At 43.9% G+C, this 22,068-nt stretch overlaps 1 protein-coding gene across 1 annotated transcript; it reads left to right on the top strand.

Annotated features, from left to right (window-relative positions):
• Positions 1-2,412: 2,412 nt before the first annotated feature.
• dlgap4a (discs, large homolog-associated protein 4a) lies at positions 2,413-20,640 on the top strand (the record flags this gene model as incomplete). The annotated part of the gene is made up of 11 exons (XM_079274474.1): positions 2,413-3,621; positions 3,955-4,193; positions 4,580-4,657; positions 5,218-5,365; positions 6,823-7,069; positions 14,039-14,484; positions 14,584-14,681; positions 15,713-16,149; positions 17,112-17,203; positions 17,682-17,831; positions 18,223-20,640. The coding sequence occupies 11 exons, from the start codon at positions 2,413-2,415 to the stop codon at positions 18,442-18,444; spliced, it is 3,366 nt and encodes a 1,121-aa protein (XP_079130600.1). The 3' UTR covers positions 18,445-20,640.
• Positions 20,641-22,068: the final 1,428 nt, after the last annotated feature.

The raw sequence follows: 22,068 nt of genomic DNA, 5'->3' as shown, positions 1-22,068 counted from the left end.
AATTATGCAAGAGCCTGCTGGCCACACCATCACACAGACAGACAGACGGACAGACGCACTGAACCTGTGACAGAAATACACGAACTGCGAACGTTATTTCTTTCTCATCTTTTCTTTCTCATCTTGCCCCTGGGATGCTCAGCACTTGACAGGGTTTTCAGTGGTGGGTGGGCGGTTTAGCACGTTTATGCATGTGTCAGCGTGTGTTGGCGTGTCAGTGTGTAGGTGTGTGTCAGTTTGTCAGCAGTGGCGCCTACAGGACGTGAACACGTGGGGCTACAGTCAGCTCGGGTGGATGAATTACAGCGTTGTAAAACGCTGGTTGTGTTTGCCAGCGCACCGCTGTGGCCGTCCAGGAGCTCTGACTCAGATAAGTGGCTGCTCTCGCACTGTAGAGGGTGTATGGGAGGTCAGAGAGACGGAAGAAGTGGCACAACCAACACAGTGGAATGAAAATGTGTGCCGTTAACATTCCACATTCAGCTCCCAGGCAAGATTTCATGCTTGCTGTGGGAGAGGGCTCTTACCATTGACTGATCAGTGAGTCACTCCACTGTGATACAGACAGCATCTGTTGGAGTGAATTTAATGCAGCATGGATTTCTGCTGTGTGAATTATGAGTTTCCATAACCTTGATGCAATATGACTGTCTGTTCATAGTGAGCTTTGAGAATGAGTAGGCCTGTGATAGAAGAAGATGACTTAAAAAAAGATGCCTTAAAATATCTCTGTTTCCCTCATTCGCTCAGCGTTGTGTTTTTTTTACTGTCCGAGCCACTTAGCCCGGTCTACCATGTTTCTTTCTTATGGCAGAGATGTACAGTGGATGACCAGAACAAATGAAGGGCTATGTTAAGATAAATTGTAGTGGTTGCATTGGAAACTGTAAGTCATACTGACTAAGAGATTTAGCTTCATTACAGGCAAGTGAGGAATGACCATGGCAGCTATTTTCAAAACCTTACCCAGAACAATGAGATCGGAAATATGAGAGGAAAATATTCATCGTTAGTAAATAATAACAGGACAATTAAGCGAGTTTTTTTCAGATTGAATTCAGCATTTATTTATCTCTGCTCGTATCTCGATGCCGCTGAAGTACGTCTATGAAATATTTGCTCTTGGCCCAGAATTCTTCAATTTTTCATGGGCATTAGGGGAGATTTATTGTTCCCCGTGGTTAGAAAGGAAAGATCACAGTTCATCCCACCGTTAGTGCATTCGAGAGGATGGCGAAGAACCAAAAAAAAGGATTTGTTAAAATGATCATTTCGTGCTTTGAGACAAATAGAGCCCCTTAAATATAACGCTCATTTACATACGTGAGTCACAAAATCGCTCTCCTATGCATTGTCAGCGCAGTATAGCTGCAGGCCGTGCATCACTGTGGTGCTTTATATCGGGCCTCAGGTTGTCTGGTCGCCTGCTGTGGTGGAACAGTTCATGCATGAAACCGAATCGCTCGTCCTTTTCAGTGAGAATCGTCTGTGATTTTGTCTGTTTGTCTTTTCCTTTTCATCATGTCTCCATTGTGCTTATGTGTTCAGTGGCAGCGTGATAGAGACAGTAAATCAAAGAAAAACTGTCGAAGCATATTGTTCATTGTTTGCTTTTAATATCAAATCATAATTTCTATCATGCAGTGGGATTGTTTTAATGCACATATATTTGATTTATTAAAACTAGACATATTAATTTGGAAATGCAATTTAAGACAATACAATGTGTATGTGTGTGTTTTCCCCCACAAACCCAAATAGTGTCCTTTGTGCACTGGTGCTCCACCTGGTGGCTTTCTGTGTAAAGCAACTTACATGAGAACTTACTGTAGGGGACAATGGCTCTGTTCTCCACATTAACTGGCTGTTATGCTGCCTTTGTGAAATGCGCCACACAGAGGAGACAGTCTATAAAAGTTGTTTTAGCTCAATTACTGTATACTGATATTTCAAGGATGCAGAGAAAAACATCTCTGAATGGGCTCTGGCTCTAATGTTTTCATTAGCTTTAAATATTGATGTGGAGAACTCCCCCTCTCAGCCTCTATTGTACGCAAATGGCTGTTTAACTGTTAACTGTAATCTCAATAAAGGGATGAACTGGCTAGTCTTTAAACATTTAAACATTCCTGAGAGAATCTGCCAATAAACTAGAATGAAAACTGTTTGAGTAGAGAACATAGCGTTAAAGTGTTGTGAATTTAAAAGTAGTATTTTAATGTACTTCCACACAACTAGCAGAATGCATGACTAAATAGCATTACCAATCAGAGCAATCAGAGCTATTTCTCAATAATAACTTCCATGTTTAACAGATCGTTTCTGTGTCTCTTCACATTGCAGGATGAGCCCTTCAGGTCCGTAGACCCGTACTGATTGGAGACATGTTCTAACGACGACATCTCAGCCACCATGAAAGGGTTAGGAGCCAACCGCAGTCGTCACATGTCTGACTCGTGTGAACCAGCGAGATGCCCACAGAAGCAGCTCTATCCTTTGACCTCTGACCCCCACAGCTCCTTTCTGTTGAGCCCCACCATAAACCACTATAGCACACTGGACCCCCATCTCCACCTGTGCACTCCCACCAGCCCCACCAACCTGACCCCTGACTGCCTGCTGCCTTTCAGCCAGTTGTCCAACAGCAGCACTTTCCCTCGTCTGCACTTCACCTCCCAGACTGAGCAGGTTGACTGCTCCCAGGCCTGCATGGCTGGTGGTGGCGGACTCGGGCAGGGTGGCAGAACAGGTGCACTGTCCAACTCCTTGTCTATGGGCATGGGCTTAGGTCTGGGCCTAACTGGTGCTCCGATGATCACCAGTGGATCAGCCACTATCTCCTCTGCAGCAGCTGCCAAGATGAACCGGTTACCCTCCAACCTTTTGGATCAGCTAGAGAGGCACCTGCCCCTGCAGCGCGACGGCTTCAGCACGCTGCAGTTTCATAGGGGACGTATGTCGAAGCAACGCAGTGAGAGCCCAGGACGCATACGCCACCTGATGCACTCTGTGCAGAAACTATTTGCCAAGTCCCAGTCCCTGGAAAACTCTGCAATCAAAGACAACATGAACGGGCGCTCTGCTGGAGGAACGGCCGGCACCACGGGTGCTGGTGAGGATGGAGGTAGACCAACACACAGGAGCAAGAGTAAAGACAGGGCGAAAACTGAGGGGCCAAAGCAGAGACCTAGGCCCAATGCACTCGGCTTCTGGAGCTCAGATGATGCCCTGGACACTGACACAACCAAAGCTGGCACTATTGCTGTAGGTTACCGCAACCCTCTGACCATGATGTCTCTCGGCAGAGCGGTGTCAGACAGCCAGGCCGCTCCCAGGCATATCCCACAGGGCTACCACACCATTTCTGCACATACTCTCAAGACCTCGAAAAGCAGCAGTGACCTCAAGTTTCTGGCATGCCAGGCGACACAGGTAGTATCCAAGGACGAGGAGGGAAGAATCAGGGGAAGCAAGGATGATATACTGGTGAAAAGGGGCTCCTGGTCCACTCTCACCCTCAGCCAGGCCAGGCAAGTGTTGCAGAAGGGCTCTGCTACAGTTAACAGGACCCTGCTTAAATCCAAGTCATGCCACCATGACCTGGCACAACAGTTCCTTCAGGTAGGAGGGCCAGTGAGTATTCATCTTCATCTTCATCATCATTCTTTGTAAGTTTGCATGGATATTTATATAATTTTTCTCAGGTTTGTTGATTTGTTGTTTATCATACATAAGATAAGTCACATTTATAGATTTTTCACGACATTCATCACAGACATATTACCTTTTTCAAGTACCATTGCTGCACAACCCCAGAATCAAACTGTGAACATGTATTTAAAGAGAAAGACACAAACCTTGAAATACATACAGTGTCTAAGGGTCACACCTGAGATGACTGCAATGCATGGTTTGAGAGTCTCACCACAGTATGTATGTCTCTCCATGATCCAGGTCCCACTGGGGGACTGGGCAGGAACTCTGGGTGGCGGCCGGGGCAGAGGAACTGAGATCCCCTGTCGAAGGATGCGCAGTGGCAGCTACGTTAAAGCTATGGGAGACTTAGAGGACAGCGAGGACTCAGAGGGAAGCCCCAAACCTTCCCCCAAAGCCACCGCCCGACGCCAGAGCTACCTGAGGGCCACCCAGCACTCCCTGAGTGAGCAGCAGCCACCTCCACCACCTCAACGCAAGTGAGTCCCACGGCGGAGAGTATCAAATTCATCATATTGAACTTATAACATTGATGATCATGCTCACTGTTTTTGCCATAGTTGTGTTTGTGCTCTTTTACCTTACATTCATTCAAATAGAAATAAGCACGGAAGGTGTGTTTGTTGTGAACATTCTTCTCACGTCCCCAAAGGTAGTCAGCAGGTGGCAGCATCCTGTCACAAATAATTGTCTGGATGTGCAGCAGCACTGAGTCAAAAAGAAGCTGATAGAAGCTGTTCATGGAGGTAGAGACGTGTATCAACGAAGGGGGATAAGAAATGACAAATAGGATCACCTTGTACAAATGCAGTGCAGGAGATGAAATTTTTTGCCATGTGTTTTACCCCTACATCCACACCGACAGGCCTCGTTGCTACGCTCTCATGCGGGAGGATTATCTGTGGTCTCCACTACAGAGTGCATGCTCTATGCAGCATCTGAGGTCAGTGTCATCCACAGGCAGGCAGTGTGGCCCTCCACCCACCCTCACTTGCCCTACCACCACTACCCACCACCTCGTTTTGGCTAACCTCTCCCAGTGCTTTCCCTCTCTGCCCCCTGTTCCATCACTTACCTTGCAGGTGCCCTGAGTGGTGTGTTAGTACTGTACTCTTGCCTGCTTCCTCGAGCCCTGATGTCATAACATGCAAATTTCCCATGGAAATCACTCAACCGCACCCTGCTGCTAATGCACACACATTCTCACTAACACCAGGTGCCAAAAGGGCCAGAACAGAGGAAACTTTGCACTTCCTAGATCAATCATAAAGGCAATTTCATATTCATCAGTTTTACTCATGAATCATTGTTTCCCATGCGCCGCTATTTTAAAACCGAGCACATCAATTTCCACACATCCCAATAGTATTTCATTCTAAAATACCCAGGGAACTTTTCGGAGTGTGATTTAAAGTTTCTCCTGGATATCATCAATTAAACACAGCCCTCACTTATTCCGCTCTCTGACTTCTGAGCGGCTGATGATTACATTCACTTCCACAGCTCCCTGCCATCCTTGAACGAGCTGTCGACTAATCGGAGCCTCGATAACTTAGATTGCCTGGTGAGCCCGCTGGAGGCCCCTCCACGCTACAGGAACAATGATTTCAGCCAATGCTCTGCCACACTGGGCAGAGGCTCGGCCGCTCAGGTATGTCTCTTATCTTATCAAATGTGTTGCTATTACTGTAGTCCCTCGCATGATTATTACTTGGCTGGCAAAGACTATTTCCTCCTGTGTGTCTGCAACATTGAATGTATTTTTCCAGGGTATAACATATTCACACCTTATGATATTTCAGATCTCTTACAATCAGCTAATTAGATCATTTTAGATCATCGACTCCAGTGACCCATTAAAATAAGAAGAAAATTATCAGTGAATGAGCAAAAAATACATTTTCACACCTCTCCAATTTTGAATCTGCTGCAAGAGAATATTTAAGTGAATGTAATATTTATTGAGACGTTCTATGAACGAGCCAGCCGGGAATAATCTGGTGGAAAAGAAGAGATGCTTGAGAGTGTTTCCAGAATGTCAAAGTGGGACATATGCTTCTGCGTAGCGCTGAGGGAACTTGTTGTATGTCTTCATCAGCAGGATTGGCGTGGGGGGCAGAAATCCCTCACCAGACTAATGCACACATCTTCTTTTTTTTTTTTACCAAGAAGCAAAGGCACCAGACTACCTGTACATGGGAGCTTTTACATTAATGCAATAATCATCAGGCTCATATTACTGATATTTTCACTGTCTTACAAGATGACAGTGAAGTTAATCAGGGTAAATAATTTGTGGATGCTAAACTACAACATTTCTAGTGCCTTGATTTTGAGGGATTGTTCATCATGTTTATGCACCACGCACAACACGTTCACATTTGCTACCGAAAATGCCAAGCGTAAAAATACTTTTACTGGCTGTTTCTATTTCTTTTGATGTCGCTTGATCAAACATTTCAGATGGTGCTGGCTGTCATCACTTATTCCCATGATGCAATGACGAATCCTTGCAGCAGAGACATACTGAAACAGAGCTATTTTGAGTACAATGCAGACAAATATTCATACTGTCCCTGCACCAAGAACAAAATAGAGTCATACTGATATTAGCTTTTAACTGAAAAGCAAAAAAGTCATCACAGTTCTGGTTTGCGTTTATAGTCTGAGTAGTATTGACCAATCACGGTTGTGCAGGCTTTGGTTGCATGCAGGGAGAGCAAACGAGGCAAAAATGCATTATGGGAACCCACCTGGTCTTTTTATTGGTTTATAATTAGTTTGTAAACTTCATAGCTACTTGGGAAACAGCCTGGTCGTACATGTCGTCCCTCAACTCTAACTCCAGTCTTGCATCTGAAGTTGCTAATCAGACTGTTAACAATGAGCAGCGAACAGAAAGGGAAGTCTTGGCCCGGATATCTGCTGGCTACACCGGAACCCTAGAAATACAGCCATTTGCCTCCACAGGCGTATCATTGTCATAATTGTAAATGAGTATTTTTTTTGCACTGTTGTATTGGCCCTTTTACTCAGGTGAAATACGTGAATACTTCTTCCACTCCCGGTAAATGCATGTTTCTCAGTCTGCCCTCTGCCCTCATGCAGCGCGTGAGTCTGCACACGTTCTTTCAGGTATACGGGCAGGGCTGCGGGCACTCACTTCCGTACTGTGAGGGGGGATCGCAGGCCTTGGAGGCTCTGGATCTGCCTGCGCCCACGTGCTTCAGGTCGCGCAGCCACAGCTACCTGCGTGCCATCCAGGCGGGCTGCTCCCAGGATGAAGACACCTCTGTGGACTCGGACTCACCGCCTCCCACCACTACTGCAGGCTACAGTTACAGCTCCAACACCAGTGAGTACCAGTGAGGACAAGGTGGGACAAAGCAGCTGAGGATAGTCAGTGATTTAAACAAAAATAAATAAAAAGTATAAGCAGAAAGGGAAGACTTATTTGCCATTAAATATAAAAAGCAGCTGAGGATAGTCATTGATTTAAACAAAAATAAATAAAAAGTATAAGCAGAAAGGGAAGACTTATTTGCCATTAAATATAATCCACTCATCTACTGCTTCATAATAGCTAAATGTACATTTTGGAGGAATTTTTAAATTGTCCCCTGAAGGAAGGACAATTCATGGATTTCAATGAAATCCAACAAATATACAAACCAGAATTTAAAACATTTTCTTTTACTTTTCTTCTCTGGGTTTAAAGAAAGCTGTGGAAAACATGAGATGTAGAGAGTAGCAGAACATGTTTTTGTGCAATGTTGGTATTAAAACAATTATGTGATCATATTTATTGTGAACAGTAGTTAAAAGTTTGACTGCACAACGTTTGTGTATCGTTTTTCATTGTACGTTTAATTTATTTCAAACCATCCGTCCTTTTCAAATGATAAGCGTTCGCTTTCCAACACTCGGTCTGCAATAATGTCTCCAATGAGCATCTCTATGTTGTAGATTACATAAAATGCTGTGTTTGTCGAAAAGAATGATGTGAACAGTCACACAAATGATACAACATGAAATTAATCATATTTTCATTGTTTTGGGTTCAAAAGAAACTTAAGGGACTTCCCTTATTATTTTTGGTCTAGAGTCAATGTACAATGATCACTCAAAGCAGCGCCAAGCCGAGCTGCCCTCCTAAAGTTATATTTATTGTTTTTTGTGTTGAAGTGAAGTGCCAATCATTTGGACTTGGAAGTATCTACTGTGGAGGTAGTGAATGATTGAAGTAAATTACGGTATTTTATATGAAATACAAAAACATGTTGAATATTCTTCTTCAGCTCTTTTTTTCTGACAGAAAATGAATTAATAACATGGCCTGAAACTTAAGGATTTATCTAAAAATAAAACAAAACATTTTGTCCGATCATCATAAGCACATTAAACATTAATAATATGGACAATAGTAATCCTTAATGGGTACCTATATGATAAATAACAACTCTAGTAGTGTCTAAATGCATTGCAAATTCATATTTAAAAAAGCGTTGGACTTATGCCTCACGAAATGCACATTCACAGTTACCACAATCTATTAACCATTATTTTCAGTTATTTGCTACAAAGGCTTTATGTACTGGTTCCGTATTCAATTTATTTTTTAATTATTGATAATATGACTAATTTGAAGGAAGTATGTCAATGTTATGGGCTTATCCGATTTATAATTATGTTTATCTGATTTTGTTTCACACAGGAGGTATTTGTTTTTGTCTTGATTGTCAAAAATACCGTTTTTAATATGTTCGCTTTTACAAAAAGAGGGGAGGAAAAAAAAAAAGGAAACGCCTTAATTTACATATATCCCATTGTTTAGGAGAAGGGCAGTCACAGCGGATCTAATATGTATGAGCGTTATGTTGAAGACTATAGAGTACTTTCCCGCGCCGCCGGGGACCAAAATGAAACGTACCAATCAGCGAAGACAGTCAAAATTAACGTCACACAGAGATGTCAACCAATCACGTTTGTGTCCGGTTACATCGAGGACCAGATCTGACCAATCGATCACAGAGAACCGTTACGGAGGAAACGTGGACTCCAATCATCGCCGTCAAGGGCGTGTACTACAAATCTTTTCTTCTGTGTGTCTTACGGGCAGGACACCGTATAGCCTCGACTGCATTTCATGAATGACCAGAAAATAAGGATTTTACCAGTCTACCACCATACAGTAAGATTTTGTCGCTTTTTTCTCCTGACTGAGCGTCAATCTTAAAACTGTCCATTGTTTCTCGGTACGCTATAGCATCGGCAAGCTAACGTGAGCTAACGTTGATGGTGTGGTAGGCTTAGCTATAAAGCTAACTTGGATGAAGAAAGAGGATGAAACACTATAATGCGAGTCGTTAATAGCAAGCAGGCGAGGCAGGTAGGTAGACTGTGATGTGGTCGGTGTTGTTTAACGAGGTAGCAGCTGCTCTTTGTTGGCTCTCTTCCATCATGCTAATGCCTCCGGCTAACGTTAAATGTGTGATATCCCACGGTTACGAGCGTCAACTGGCTAGTAGCAGGAGCTAACAGTAGCGGAGGCGTAAACTGCTAGTTAGGCTAACCAAACCGTCCACGTCTGTTATAGCGGATAGCATTGGCTAATGCAGTGTGTAATGAAAGCGATGATACTCTACTAAATGATGTGAGTTTGATGTTTTAAGTTGTAACCTAATGATCATTCATTTAACCCATATCACATCCTGTGAAATCACGTTGCTTTAACTTGGACAGATGGAGCATTTAGTTTATTTTACAGGTGATCTTTTTGGATTAACATTAGCTGTCAAATGAGGTCATCTTAAACGATACTTCTCTTATATCCCAGACTCAACATGTGACAGTGATCTGAGCTCAGAGGCATGGAGTATCAATGAATCACGTTTCGCTTTATCAGTCCATCTACAAGTCAAATCTCTCTCTCTCTCTCTCTCTCTCTCTCTCTCTCTCTCTCTCTCTCTCTCTCTCTCTCTCTCTCTCTCTCTCTCTCTCTCTCGTGTGTTTAGTTTAGTCAATATGGAAACGCTGGCTTTGAGGTTTCATTGTGCCAACAAGGTGTGTTCATTGTCTCCAAGCCCTAGTGTGTCTGTGTATTACCGTGGATAGACAGCGAGTCATCCATCACAGCGTTACACACTCTTTCTCTCACTCATTGATGAGGTAATCTCTTGACTGAATGGGCGAAGCCACTGTAGTTTCACAGTATGGTCAACAGCAGACCGGCTCTTAGTTAACATGGTTAGAGAGCGTAGTCCAGGCCTGTCCGTTTCCTGCACAAATGACATGCACTGATTAGAGAGCAGATTTATCAAACATCTATTTTGCACCTGGTAATGGTTTTGGCAGGCTTTTCAGTGGGGCGCTGTACTTATTTAGAGCAGTGTGCTATTAAATGTCACAATGGTGAAAGACAAACTCTTGCCAATAGACATTTCTGATCTTTTTTTTGAGCAGCATAGTCTCAAAATGTAAGTAAAAGTTGCTCGGGTACAATACTCTATAGAAAGCTCCCAGTGTCACAGTTTGACCTCGGAGGCACATGCCACGTGTCTTTTCATCAGCTGATTAGGCTGAAACCCAGACTGTTGCTGCCTCAGTCCAGCAGATCAGATTAAGGACCAACTGAGGATAAGGATATCGGACTATACAGCACATACGATTACGAATGCACAAACCAAGTCTCCAGAAGTGTAAAGTGTGGACTACATTCTTCGGTTTTTGTCTCAATTTGAATGGTTGTTCTCAAGCCAAGGTGTTCTTATCTAATTTTTTTGGAATACTAGCCAGGGTGGCATGTAAAATGGTCGTACTTTAAATTGAATCGTATGCGTTTGTCTTCCTGTTTTTGGTACTGCGTTGTCTGCTGACTGGCAGCCTGCCTGTCTTGTCTGTCTCAACAGATAGCCTTCTCTGTCATGAAGTCTGTCCGCTGTGACACTGATTTGCTGCCTCTCTACTCATAACTTGGTCCTCTTATTCATTGAGGTCTTGTGGAAAATTCAATATACAGATATATTCAATATACGATTCATTTAGATTTTCACGATGACTCAAATTTGAATGAAAACCCAGATGCAGTCCTGGTGCGCAGGAGGAGATCTCCTGTCATTCACTGGCTTCATAGGAATTGGCCTTCGTTAGGCGTACAGTCATTTGTTATGATATCACGGTTCCTCTATGTACTCTGACTATATTTGTAATGTCAGCAGTTTTTTCATGCATAAAGCACATATATGGTTTCCCCAGCTGACATGTGATTCCTGGGCTAAGGCTAAAATAGATATATTTAGCACAGGCCATCCTTCTGATTAGAAGTACAGTATTTAGCTGAATAGTGCGCCTTGTGTGCTTAATCTGTTAGTCAAAAGTCATGCTCAGCCATGTGTCCTGGTTTAATCTTTCAGTCTACGGCTCCCACGGCCTGTCAGCCTGCCATATTCCCTTACAATGAAACTAATCCTGGACGGCGCTTCTGCTACCTCTCTTTTCATGATACTTGGCTCATATCCAGAGTTTTACAAAGGTTCATCGGCAATAAGCCACAACATTGTTAACAAGGCTGTGTTTGGAATTAGCTTTTGTGTGTACTGAGCAACTCATGTTGAACTGCACTGTCTCCGCTCTCAAAGAAGTTCAGTCTGCAGCCTAGTTAACACGCGTTGAAAATAGTCAACCGTGTACACTTTAATTTTATCGTGCCATGGAGAGCCCATTAGCGGTCATCTGATAGCAGACAGACCTGCTGATGGAGGCGGAACATATCCCGGCTGCATGGCTTTCATGAGTGATGCCGTGAACATTTGATGTTGACAGGGTTGTAATTAACCTAATTGTCAAAGTGGGAGGAAGCATTACATAAAGAGTGATTCACTGACACCTGCTGTCCATATAACACGTCAACTTGAAGATGTAACGCAATGGGAGCTTTCTTTTGTTAGCGTAGCTGGCATGTTTGCGATTAGCAGGAAATAACCAACTTCATAGCGCAGTGTGAGTAAGAGGCACATTGCAGCCTTATAAACACAGCAAATGTGACAGAGGCATGTGTTGAGGCTTGGGGTTTAGCTGGACACGATAATTAACTTTAGGAATGTCATGCATCTGGGCTATGAGTGCCAAAAGAAGTGTCTCATTCTTTGGGAATAAAAGCTCCGTTGTTGGTTGGGTATGTGCTCTTGAGACGAGAGGTCAGGGCTGCTAGACTCATGAACTACACGGAGCGGCTTCCACAGCAGTGTTTGCGTACGTTGGTGGGATTTAATGACGGCCTAAGTGGTGCTGTGAGTCACCGGCAGATGACGGAAGTGCGGTGCCCTCACAATTACAGGGTGTCAGGTTGTTGTTTACATTGAAACCACTACCGGAGAGAATAAACACTACATTTTCGTTGTTGATTCAAAGCGGTGAGCCTTAAATTACTTAATCGGTCAGCTTATTTCAAAGAAATATTCCGTCCATCATGTGTGTCAGTGAAGGTTGTAATAGGGCAGACTGTTGACAGTCAGCCAGCTGTTTAAATATCATCTACACGACCGCCTCAACATCCCCTGAAAACCTGTGGTTTATCATGTTTTATTGTACTGAACTCTGCGTCGTCCACCACAACCCTGCAGTCAGACTGATGACAGAAAAGGAGGCAACCAGTCCCATTCCTTCTCCCTGAGTCAGATTGTCTTTGGCCTCGTTTCAGTTTCTGCTGAAAGAATTTGTGAAGCCGAGGTTTTCTTCGCTTCCCTAGAGTCAGCAAGCGGATAGTCTACAGCAGGGATTCCCAAAGTGTGGTGCCTCTAGGGGGTGCGCGAGAGGAAAAATGTAATGGTGGTCTAATGGTGCAGTCCTGTCTCCTAAAAATTACGTTCCCCCAAAACTAAAATGCATTCTCAATTACGTTTGACTAAAAACGTGTATTCTCCCTGATTACGTTTGTGTTTGACGTATTATGCATTTTAGTTTTGGGGGAACGTCATTTTTAGGAGACAGTCGGTGCAGTGAGGTTCTGGCTAACAGCTGTCTGAAGCCCTCTAATTTACGTCGATCGTCACCTGAACACCAAGCATGCCAGTGCAAGTCAAAAGCCCCTTACATTTTTTACATCGAAATCGGAGGAGTTACAAAACAGCCCGAAACAACTGCAGTCTCATTCATGTGTTTGGTCTACAAAACACGCACTACGGGCTTCATATCTGGTCTTTTTTATCTTGTAAACAAACGCCACGCGTGAGCAAACTGTTCTCTCATTGGTCCAATTTTAGGCTCTGTTGCTTTTTATTTTTTAAGGTGTGTGTGTGTGGGGGGGATTGGGGGTGCGTGAACCCGGTCGGGATGTAGATGGGGGTGCGTGGCCTAAAAAGTTTGGGAACCGCTGGTCTACAGGAACAGCATCACTCTGCCATTGCAGCTCAAATATACTGATCATGGCCCCATAAACTCCGCCGTAACTCCTACGACAAATCCAGTCCTTGTGAATGTACGAATGGGGTAGATCACTGGCGAGATGTACACTTATCATTTATGTAATCCTGTGCAGGAAGTTGGAGTTTGCAGCGCTGAATGTCACTGATTGGTCAAACACAAGTGAACGAGTTGAGAGCACAAGCGAATGAGAGAGAGAGAGGTGTTTGAGAGAGCCGGTGAATGAACGAGAGAGAGAGAGAGAGGGAGCAGTGATGAAGAGAAATAAAACTCTTTGCTAATATTTCATCAGTGTTACGTTCTAAAGCAGAAATAGACAATCAAGCATTCAGCAGATGATGTCCTTTGGAGACGGGCATTGTGGAGTTTTCAATCTCCATCTCACCTCTGCAAGTCTCCTTTTTATCGATTCATAACATCCACTTAGAGCCGCTCCATAAATGTCGATGATTCTAATAATCAGTCGAGACGCCCGGTGGTGAATCTCATTTTCTCCATCAAATCATTGCACTTTTCTTTTTTTGTTTGTTTTGAAAATACAAACGGGAAAGTTCCATAGTTCCTGGAACTGTTTGGTCTAAAAGGGTGATCAAAAGGCAGAGTTGTCTTGTCTGAGAGTCCCCAGAGCAGAAGGACTGAAGGTGTGGCATGCAAAGGTCCCCAGAGACAGACTGACGTCAATGGAACACAACCACCAGCGTGTTTCCAGAAAGCATGAAGGTAGATGTAGGTACAGTCTGATAGAGGCAGCAATAAGGGCAAAGTGCAGGGTTTTTTACAGATAGGCCATGTTTATGGCAACACCTTTATTTTACCTTTGCTTTCTCGCTGATGTCTGAAGTGACGAAGAGCAGGTTTTCTCATCCGAAGCTCTCTCGTCTCTTTCTCCATCTTCCGTCCGCAGTCGGCAGTAGGAAGGCTCCTCCCCCGGTCCCCCCCCGCACCACGTCCAAGCCCCTCATCTCCGTGACGCTGCAGAGCAGCACCGAGTCGGCCCAAGACGTATACATTGACCAGCAGGACTGTGGCAGTGAGGCCAACAGCCAGTCGGGACGCAGCAACTCCTCTGACAGTCTCTGTAGCATCCGCACGGGCAGTCTGGCTAAGAGGCCCCGACCTCTACCGGTCCCAGTCTTAGTCCCTGTTCTAATCCTGGGACCCGCTGCAGGCTCTGTGCATCCTGTTCCAGCCCCTCGTGACCTCCCTCCTCCCACCACCACCACCACCGCTGTCGCCACTACCACCACTTCCACATCTACCCAGTCCCAACATGACACCCTGAGCTGTGGTTTCACCCAAGAGCCGGCCCCGACTGCAGCCAAGAGGAAACTCTCCTCCATCGGAATCCAGGTAAGAATTGAGTACTTTTTAGTTTGATACAATCGTAGAGGGAGGAAACTAAAGCCAAAGTATTTGACTGGTTTTCTGGTTGTCCATGATTTGTTTCAGGTGGATTGCATTCTGCCAGTCCTGAGAGAGGAACCACTACCCCTGCCTGCACCCCTCCAGTTTCAGTCCATCGGAGTTCAAGTGGAGAACGGCAGGCCGTAAGTGTACACTCGCATTCGATGGAACAGTGAATGGAAGCCACATGTGATCTGATGCTTTACGTGTTTAATAGAGATGCTGTGAAGACGGGATGTTAACCGATACATATGAGGATATTGCCCTTCATGGAATCATGATATGAAAGAGTATTGCGATATAATCGGCTGAGTTCACATGGCATCTTAAAATGTTTTCATTCTCTATTCCTCATACAGTATCTGTGTTTGTACACATATTGCCATGCTGAGCTAAACGGCTACATAGTATAAACATAAAAACGGTGTAACAAAAAATACACAGTTTCTGTTCTGCTGCCAGTTTCACGCTGTTGTGATGATCAACAGTTGGTGGCGGTAATGTGCCAGTAACATAGCAATGTGCTAACAAACATGTTAAAGGAGACTATAAGCAGGGAAACGATGCGTTATGTGAACGATGCATTCTTTTTGAAAGCTCCACATGGTGCCTTTTTATTGTTGTCTCAATGTTTTCAACCCTATTCAGACCTCCCATCTGACTGCACTGTAGCTCCTTACCTGCTTTTCCACTCTGTAACGGCACACACTCACATTGCCGTTTGTCTTTCTTTGGCCCATGTGGCTGGTGAATCTGCTGTCTCGGGTCACTCAGCAGGCAGCCTGGCCGCAGGGCTCTGCTCGAGGTCCTTTTACTCTTGTGTTGACTGTAGTGAGCTGAAAACGGTGCAGAACAGTGTGCTGTAATTTCCCCTAATGCCATTGGTTTGACGGCCTGCTTCCTTTTCTCCTGTTCATTATCTCTGTAGCAGCAGTCCACTCAGGTTTGATGTTGTAAACCTGATTTGTTACCAATTTCCTCCTGCTTACCATTCTCGACACCGTGCCGTTTCTATTTCTTTGTGCTCCTTTTGCAACATATCATACTGCACCGTCAATGTCCCGCCAGCTCACTGACCCCAACCTGCTACTGCGGAACGTGTTTGACGCGTCGCTTCATTATCTTGTTTATTTAACTGTCTGTCAGAAGCTGATGTTTATGCATGTCTCGGCAGTCTCAGCCGGGAAAGCAGCATGGCCTCCAGACAAAACACGGAGACTGAGCCTCAGGAGCCCCAGGATGCCGCACCCACAGAAAACAACACGGCCAACTGCACAAACAGTCAAACATCGAATGCCACCGCACCCAACGGACAGGACAAAGCCATGGAACAGCAGCCCCTTAAACACACCTCAGCCGCCTCCAGGATATCCAGCCCGCCCCAGGTGACTCTGGACCCGGCTTTGGATCCCTCCTCGCTGCCACCGCCAGATCCCAGCCTGGAGTCCGGAAACTGCAGCGCCCACGGAGATGCTGTTCAGCCCGGCACGCCAGCTTGCCTCCGAGACGGTAACTGGTTTATGAAGCTGCTGCAGGCTGAGACCGGGCGCATGGAGGGCTGGTGTCAACAGATGGAGCAGGAGACCAAAGACAACAAGCTGTCAGAGGAGGGTAAGTGATGTGATTGCATGAAATGGCAATCAAAACATTAAGGCCCCATTCAAACATGTCGTGTAAGGAGTCTTGTACCTGGATAACATTTAGGACACTTATGCACATCCAGTATAATCAGCTCTCCCGGGTCTCATGCGAATCAGGGTTGCTTTGTTACTTTGGGTCTTCGTGTTCCTGCAACCTGATTATTTATAAAGCACTGTTCTAGATCAGACGTCACAAAGTGCTTCACAATACAATACAAGAGAAAGAAGTACCGTTAATGGCTTGTCAAGTCAGTAACATAAAGAATTTAATTGATGTCCCGGTTCCAAAGACGTGGATTAGGTCGGGCCTTGTCCTTGTTGACCGAGGACAATGAGACAAAGCATGACGCGGTCATCACTCTCATTCACTCACAGCGACGCTGCTCATTGGAGGGAGAGTACTCTTTGCTTTAGCTGTAACAGAGCAACTGCGGAGTTATTTCACTTCTTCATCTCCCAGAATACCACTCAGGCTGTTGGGCAGATTCATCTCTGCAGTGTCTTAAATATGAATGAGCGAGGAGCAGGCGAGAAGTAGAGGCTCCATCAGATCATCGCTCCCTGTGGACCTGAATTATGAATTTCCATTTACATGTAAATATTAAAGGGAGGAAAATAGCTGAATAAAGAGTAATTTGTTATCCTCTCTAAGATTGCGTCAATATATTCCCCCTAAGAAAATCATTTACTGTCAAAGTATGTTAATTGTTAAATGTAAAGTTATGTCATTGTTGGACAACATCAATAAACTCTACATACGTTAGTCACTCCGTCCTGTGTCTTGAAGCAGCGCTCTCACCTTTTATACACTCTGGATCTCAAAGGACCTGCCTTTTCATGTCCTTTTTGTCTCATTGCATATCTATTTTTTCAGCTGTTTCAATGACTTCTCCACAACTCGTTGATGATTTATCATAATCTTCTCTTTTGTAGTGTTGGGCACGATCCGCAGTGCAGTAGGCAGCGCTCAGCTCCTCATGACAAAGAAGTTTGAGCAGTTCAGAGGGCTCTGTAATGAGAACTTGGTGAGTGGCTTCATTACGTCCTATTGAATCTCTCTTGATGCGCTCCTTGCTGCATGTTTTTGTTGGCCTCTCAAACTTACTTACCGACCCAGTTTTCGTTCATCTTTCTCTCTCCAACATCATTTATCTTCCCATTGCTTTATATTTGGAGAGAAAACGATCTTTTCAGGCAGAAATGTGGAATCCTTGCGTTTATCTCATCAGATTTACCGTACTGTGATGGATTTGGGTTCTCTTCTCTTACTTGTCCCGCTGTCCCTTCCTGCCAGATTCTCTCTGTTACTGGTCCAATAGTGTTGAAATGTAATAATCTCTGAAAGTTTATTGGTGTCAAATGTATTTCTCTTCATCAATTTGCTTAAAAGGGAGGCTGCCCAGGAGATGTGTGTGTGGAGGAGGAATGTGATTAATTCTCTCTGATTTGACTTGAGCCATTCATCCAACACTTCTCTGCACGGTCTCGTTTTCCTCTCACTAGGACATCAATGCCGACCCACGACCAACAGCACAGGACCTCGCAGGATTCTGGGATCTGCTACAACTCTCAATAGAAGACATCAGCATGAAGTTTGACGAGCTCTACCAACTGAAAGCCAACAAATGGCAACTTCCTGAGAAATCAGAGACGGTGATGTTTGCTGACAGTTTTTTAGAGTAGAGCAGCAGCTTGAGTTATTTTTATTATCTTTGTTATTAATCGTTCAACCGAAAGTAAAACTGTTTAAGTCATTTTTTTTTTTTTTAGCAAAAAATAATTCTCTCGATGTAAATTGTCATTTTAAGCTTTAACTTTGGCTGTTGGAGATTAAAATGAATAAATTAAATTGACAAAGCGAGTAATCGCTTAATTGAGAAAATAATCAGCAGATTTATAAGTTCCGTAATAAACATTAAAAAAACATTTTGCGTTAACTTAATAAATGCCTAATGGCTTACAAATAAGCAGTTAATTAACAACAATGGAGGTTGTGTTTTCAACTGCACCTTATTCCTTTTCCTCCTCGACTTCATTTCCTCAGGTTGAAAACAAGCAGCTTCCCTCTGTGCCAAAGAAGCAGACTAAGCCCAGGCTGTCGGCGGGGAAGGACAGGAGCGTGGACTCCGTCGTGGACAAACAGCGGCAGGAAGCCAGGAAGCGCTTGATGGCGGCAAAGCGCGCGGCGTCAGTGCGGCAGAACTCCGCAACGGAAAGCGCCGACAGCATCGAAATCTACGTCCCCGAGGCCCAAACCCGCCTCTGATGAGAGTGAACCAGCAACCGATCATCGAGACAAATCCGGACTCCCTTCAGACATTCATCAACACAAACGCACAGACAGATATGAGACGAACACGCAAATGTACGACGGATGCACAGAGGCCGACCCCCTCATAGCGGCACAGCGGAGGACAGGAGGAACGTGGGGATCACAATCCAGAATAACGCAGATCATCACGGCTGCCATTGGACAGAAATATCCTTGACATTTGTTTAATACTATTGTTATTATAATAATTATTATCTCCTGAAGTATAGCAGGACTGTCTTAAATGTGCAAGTATCTTGGATAAGGACATCCTGTACCTTGTGAGCTGAAGAATCTTGGTGTCCCAGAAGTTTACTCTCTTAAAAACTCCCCTCACCGCTGAGTCTACCGGCAGGTTGTGGCTGCCTGGTTTACGAGCTGAGCTACCATCCACACACACACACACACACACACACTCAGGACACACATGCAGGTGCACTCGCTGTCCAGAGTCTTCCTGTTCTCTATTTGTATTAGGCTGCCACTCGTCGGGCGCGGCGTGTACGCTTCACTGCGTACAAACTCCCAAGATTGTGTCGATGTACTCGGCGGTTTCAAAAATGCAGAGAACCAGAGGAAGGCAGTAGCATATATATTATAAATATCACACTATTGCGATGTTCATTTTGTAAATGTTGTATACTAGATTATTTGTTAGAAAGAGGTCAGTGTTCAGTACCAAGGTAGTTTTTTTTTATAGATCGAGTACATGTACTGTCATGATGTATTAGCACTTGATGCAATCATTCACGCCGCCTCTTTCTCTTCCTCTCCTTTTCACAAGCGCACACGACACGGTCTGTGTCTGTGGGCATCCATTGTTAAAGTCTTACCGTTTTGTTTTTGTGACGGGATGTGAGGATCGACTGCCCTGCCAGTGAGCTACAGAGGAATGTATGAAGTTGTATGCATTTTACAGCTCGTGTCGACTTGATCACTGCACTTTCCATTCACCTCAGATCAAGTTTGCTCATCTTCGTTTGCCCGATCATCCTGACTTTCACTGCATCCTTCAGTGACGTAGGGGGACCAAGACACTCGCCACTCGGAATGGTATTCCCAATCAACCAGACCACGTGTGATGGGGTGGGGGTTTACGTGCCACTTGAAATGGAATAGCATAGCAATAATAAAAATCGTATTAGAGCGAGCAGAGCAGTAGGTACCAAGTCTTCAATTAGACTTTCTTAGTGTGATGAAGGATGAATGTTTATTTCTTTTATTGACCGACTGCCCTTGAAATGATTAAAATCTCAGGTTGGGCATGAACTCGACAGTAAAAACCACTATGGATGGATTATTTATTACGTAACTACAAATTAACTGGCCGAATGCTTCAGAGCCATTGACTGATATTTTAAATCCGGACCTACTCTGTGCTCTGCGGTGACATGCAGGCCTAATAAGACTGCTGATATCAGCGGTCCCTTTCGCTGACCTTTCTAGCAGCTTGAACTCCCACCCCTGCTTGTTGAGAATGAACTGTGGTACATTTCTTCTTTTTTATTTAAATTTGAATGTCATTTGACACGTTTTGTGACCGTCATCCGAAGCGAGGTCGACCTAAACGTCTTGATTTCTGTAATTATAAGTAATGGTGCTGCGAGAGGCTTCATATTGTGCCAAGACTGCAATGATCATCAACATTTCAGCTTCATTTGATAAAGCTATTTCATTTTTTGTAATTGAATCTGCTTATGAGTTCTACCTGTCTGTACGTGTGCATTCTCGGCCAACTTTGTTTGCGTTTGCATCGGCTCACTCCACATCCGCTTTGCCTCGTCTCTGACTCAACTCATGAGTACAGGACTGGAATATTTTCCATGTTTCAGTTTTCTCAAATGGAAACAAGTGCCAAAGGGTTCATGAGTGGAACTGGGCATCGCATACTCCTGCACAAGTGCAGGTTGTGACTATCGTTGTTTTTTATTTAAGAGCTGGCTCTCCCCCTACTGGTCAGTCCTTGCGTGACACTCCAGACATCTTGTTCTGCTCCATTTTGAATCTTTTAGTTGACATCACACAAGAAATGACGTTGAGCTGGGAATGCTGACACAACACCGAGTTGTTGATTTTCTTATTCTCTTGTTTGTATTACATCAACAATGGACATGTGCATTTCATTGTCCAAAGAAACCATTAAACATCCCTTTGCTACATGTCCTGGTCATCATTCTTGCTGTTTCTTTTCTTTTTTTTGAAGCACTCATCCATAATGCAATGGTAATATTAGCTGCTGAGTTAATATTACACACAAATACATCATACGCATTAGGTTAGACATTCTATTGTTGCTGTATAATCTCTAAAAGCATGGCCTTCTTACATATAGAAATATACAAAGATCCTTGCCAATGAATTTTCAGCACTCCTTTAAAAGGGTCTTGCAAATGATCTGAAACTATTCAATCTGTGTAAGGCATTCAGGGTATGTACTGTACGTAGGAGGTTATAACTGGCTGACTGGAAAGTCCTCTCCTTTTTCATATCATTTGAGAGCCGGATCCCTTTATTTGCCCACATTACTGAACTTTAAGAGAGTATGACCTGATCAGGGATCTTCAGACAGTTTGTTTACCACTACTTCCTGAGTTTCAAAGGGCTACAAAACGGACAAACGATGACCAGAAGTTGCAATTCTTGAGGCAGATTATGTGGATGTGCTGTTCAACCTTGTGGAAGAGGCAATATTCTCTGGTTAAGTGATTTCTAGGATTCATCTAGAAATATCTTTGTGTTTGCTTGATGGACAGAAACACGCTGAGAATTATAACCCCATTCTGACTTCAGCACCCTCTATCTCTTTCTCTCTCTCTCTCTCTCGCTCGGCATCTGTCCTCTCAGAGATCCAGCTAGGAAAATAAGCAAAAACTATGTAGATCCAGATTATCTTGTACTGACGAACATTATTTTACAAAACAAGCACATATCTTACAGGCGAGGGGTTGTTTGATGTTATGGTGTATTAGTTAGACACTGTGAGGATAGTTTCTTTTCAGAGAATAAAGATTTGTGATTGCAATGAGTTACGTGGCATATTTTCTGTATGAAATAATCTGTACAATTAAAGAAGAATGCCACTTAATTTTGGAATGCATGTATGTTTTTCCTCTTATATGTTTAAACTAATCACCTCAATTCTATAAATTGTTGTTCTTGGATCTGGAGCACAGAAATCGTGTCCAGAAAACCTCTCGTTGTGATCCCAAAGCCGTGCCATTGTTTTATAACTTAAAATAAAACAAGGGTCAGCAAAACACCTTCATTTGGTCCACCTTAGTAAGAGGTCATACACCGTTATACTCTTCGTAGTAATGACAGCAATATAACTACATAGATATATGCACCATGTGACCAAAGGTATGTGGACACTGTACTTTTAGTTTGGCATGTTTGTCTAGATATCTTAGCTTTAATTAAGTGAGAGCTTAAAGGTGCAAGATCCGAGATTGGGAGCATATTTGGCACAATGCAACCCACTGCTCCTACCTACAGTAGGATGGGTTAAATGAAGAGGTCAAATTTAATGTATTTATCTGAATGTACCTGACTGTGTATGACGATTGAAATTATGTTTTA

The sequence above is a fragment of the Melanostigma gelatinosum genome (assembly GCF_949748355.1).
Source record: "Melanostigma gelatinosum genome assembly, chromosome: 8".
NCBI classification, from domain to species: Eukaryota; Metazoa; Chordata; class Actinopteri; order Perciformes; family Zoarcidae; genus Melanostigma; species Melanostigma gelatinosum.
This window is presented reverse-complemented; position numbering and strand designations above follow the sequence as displayed.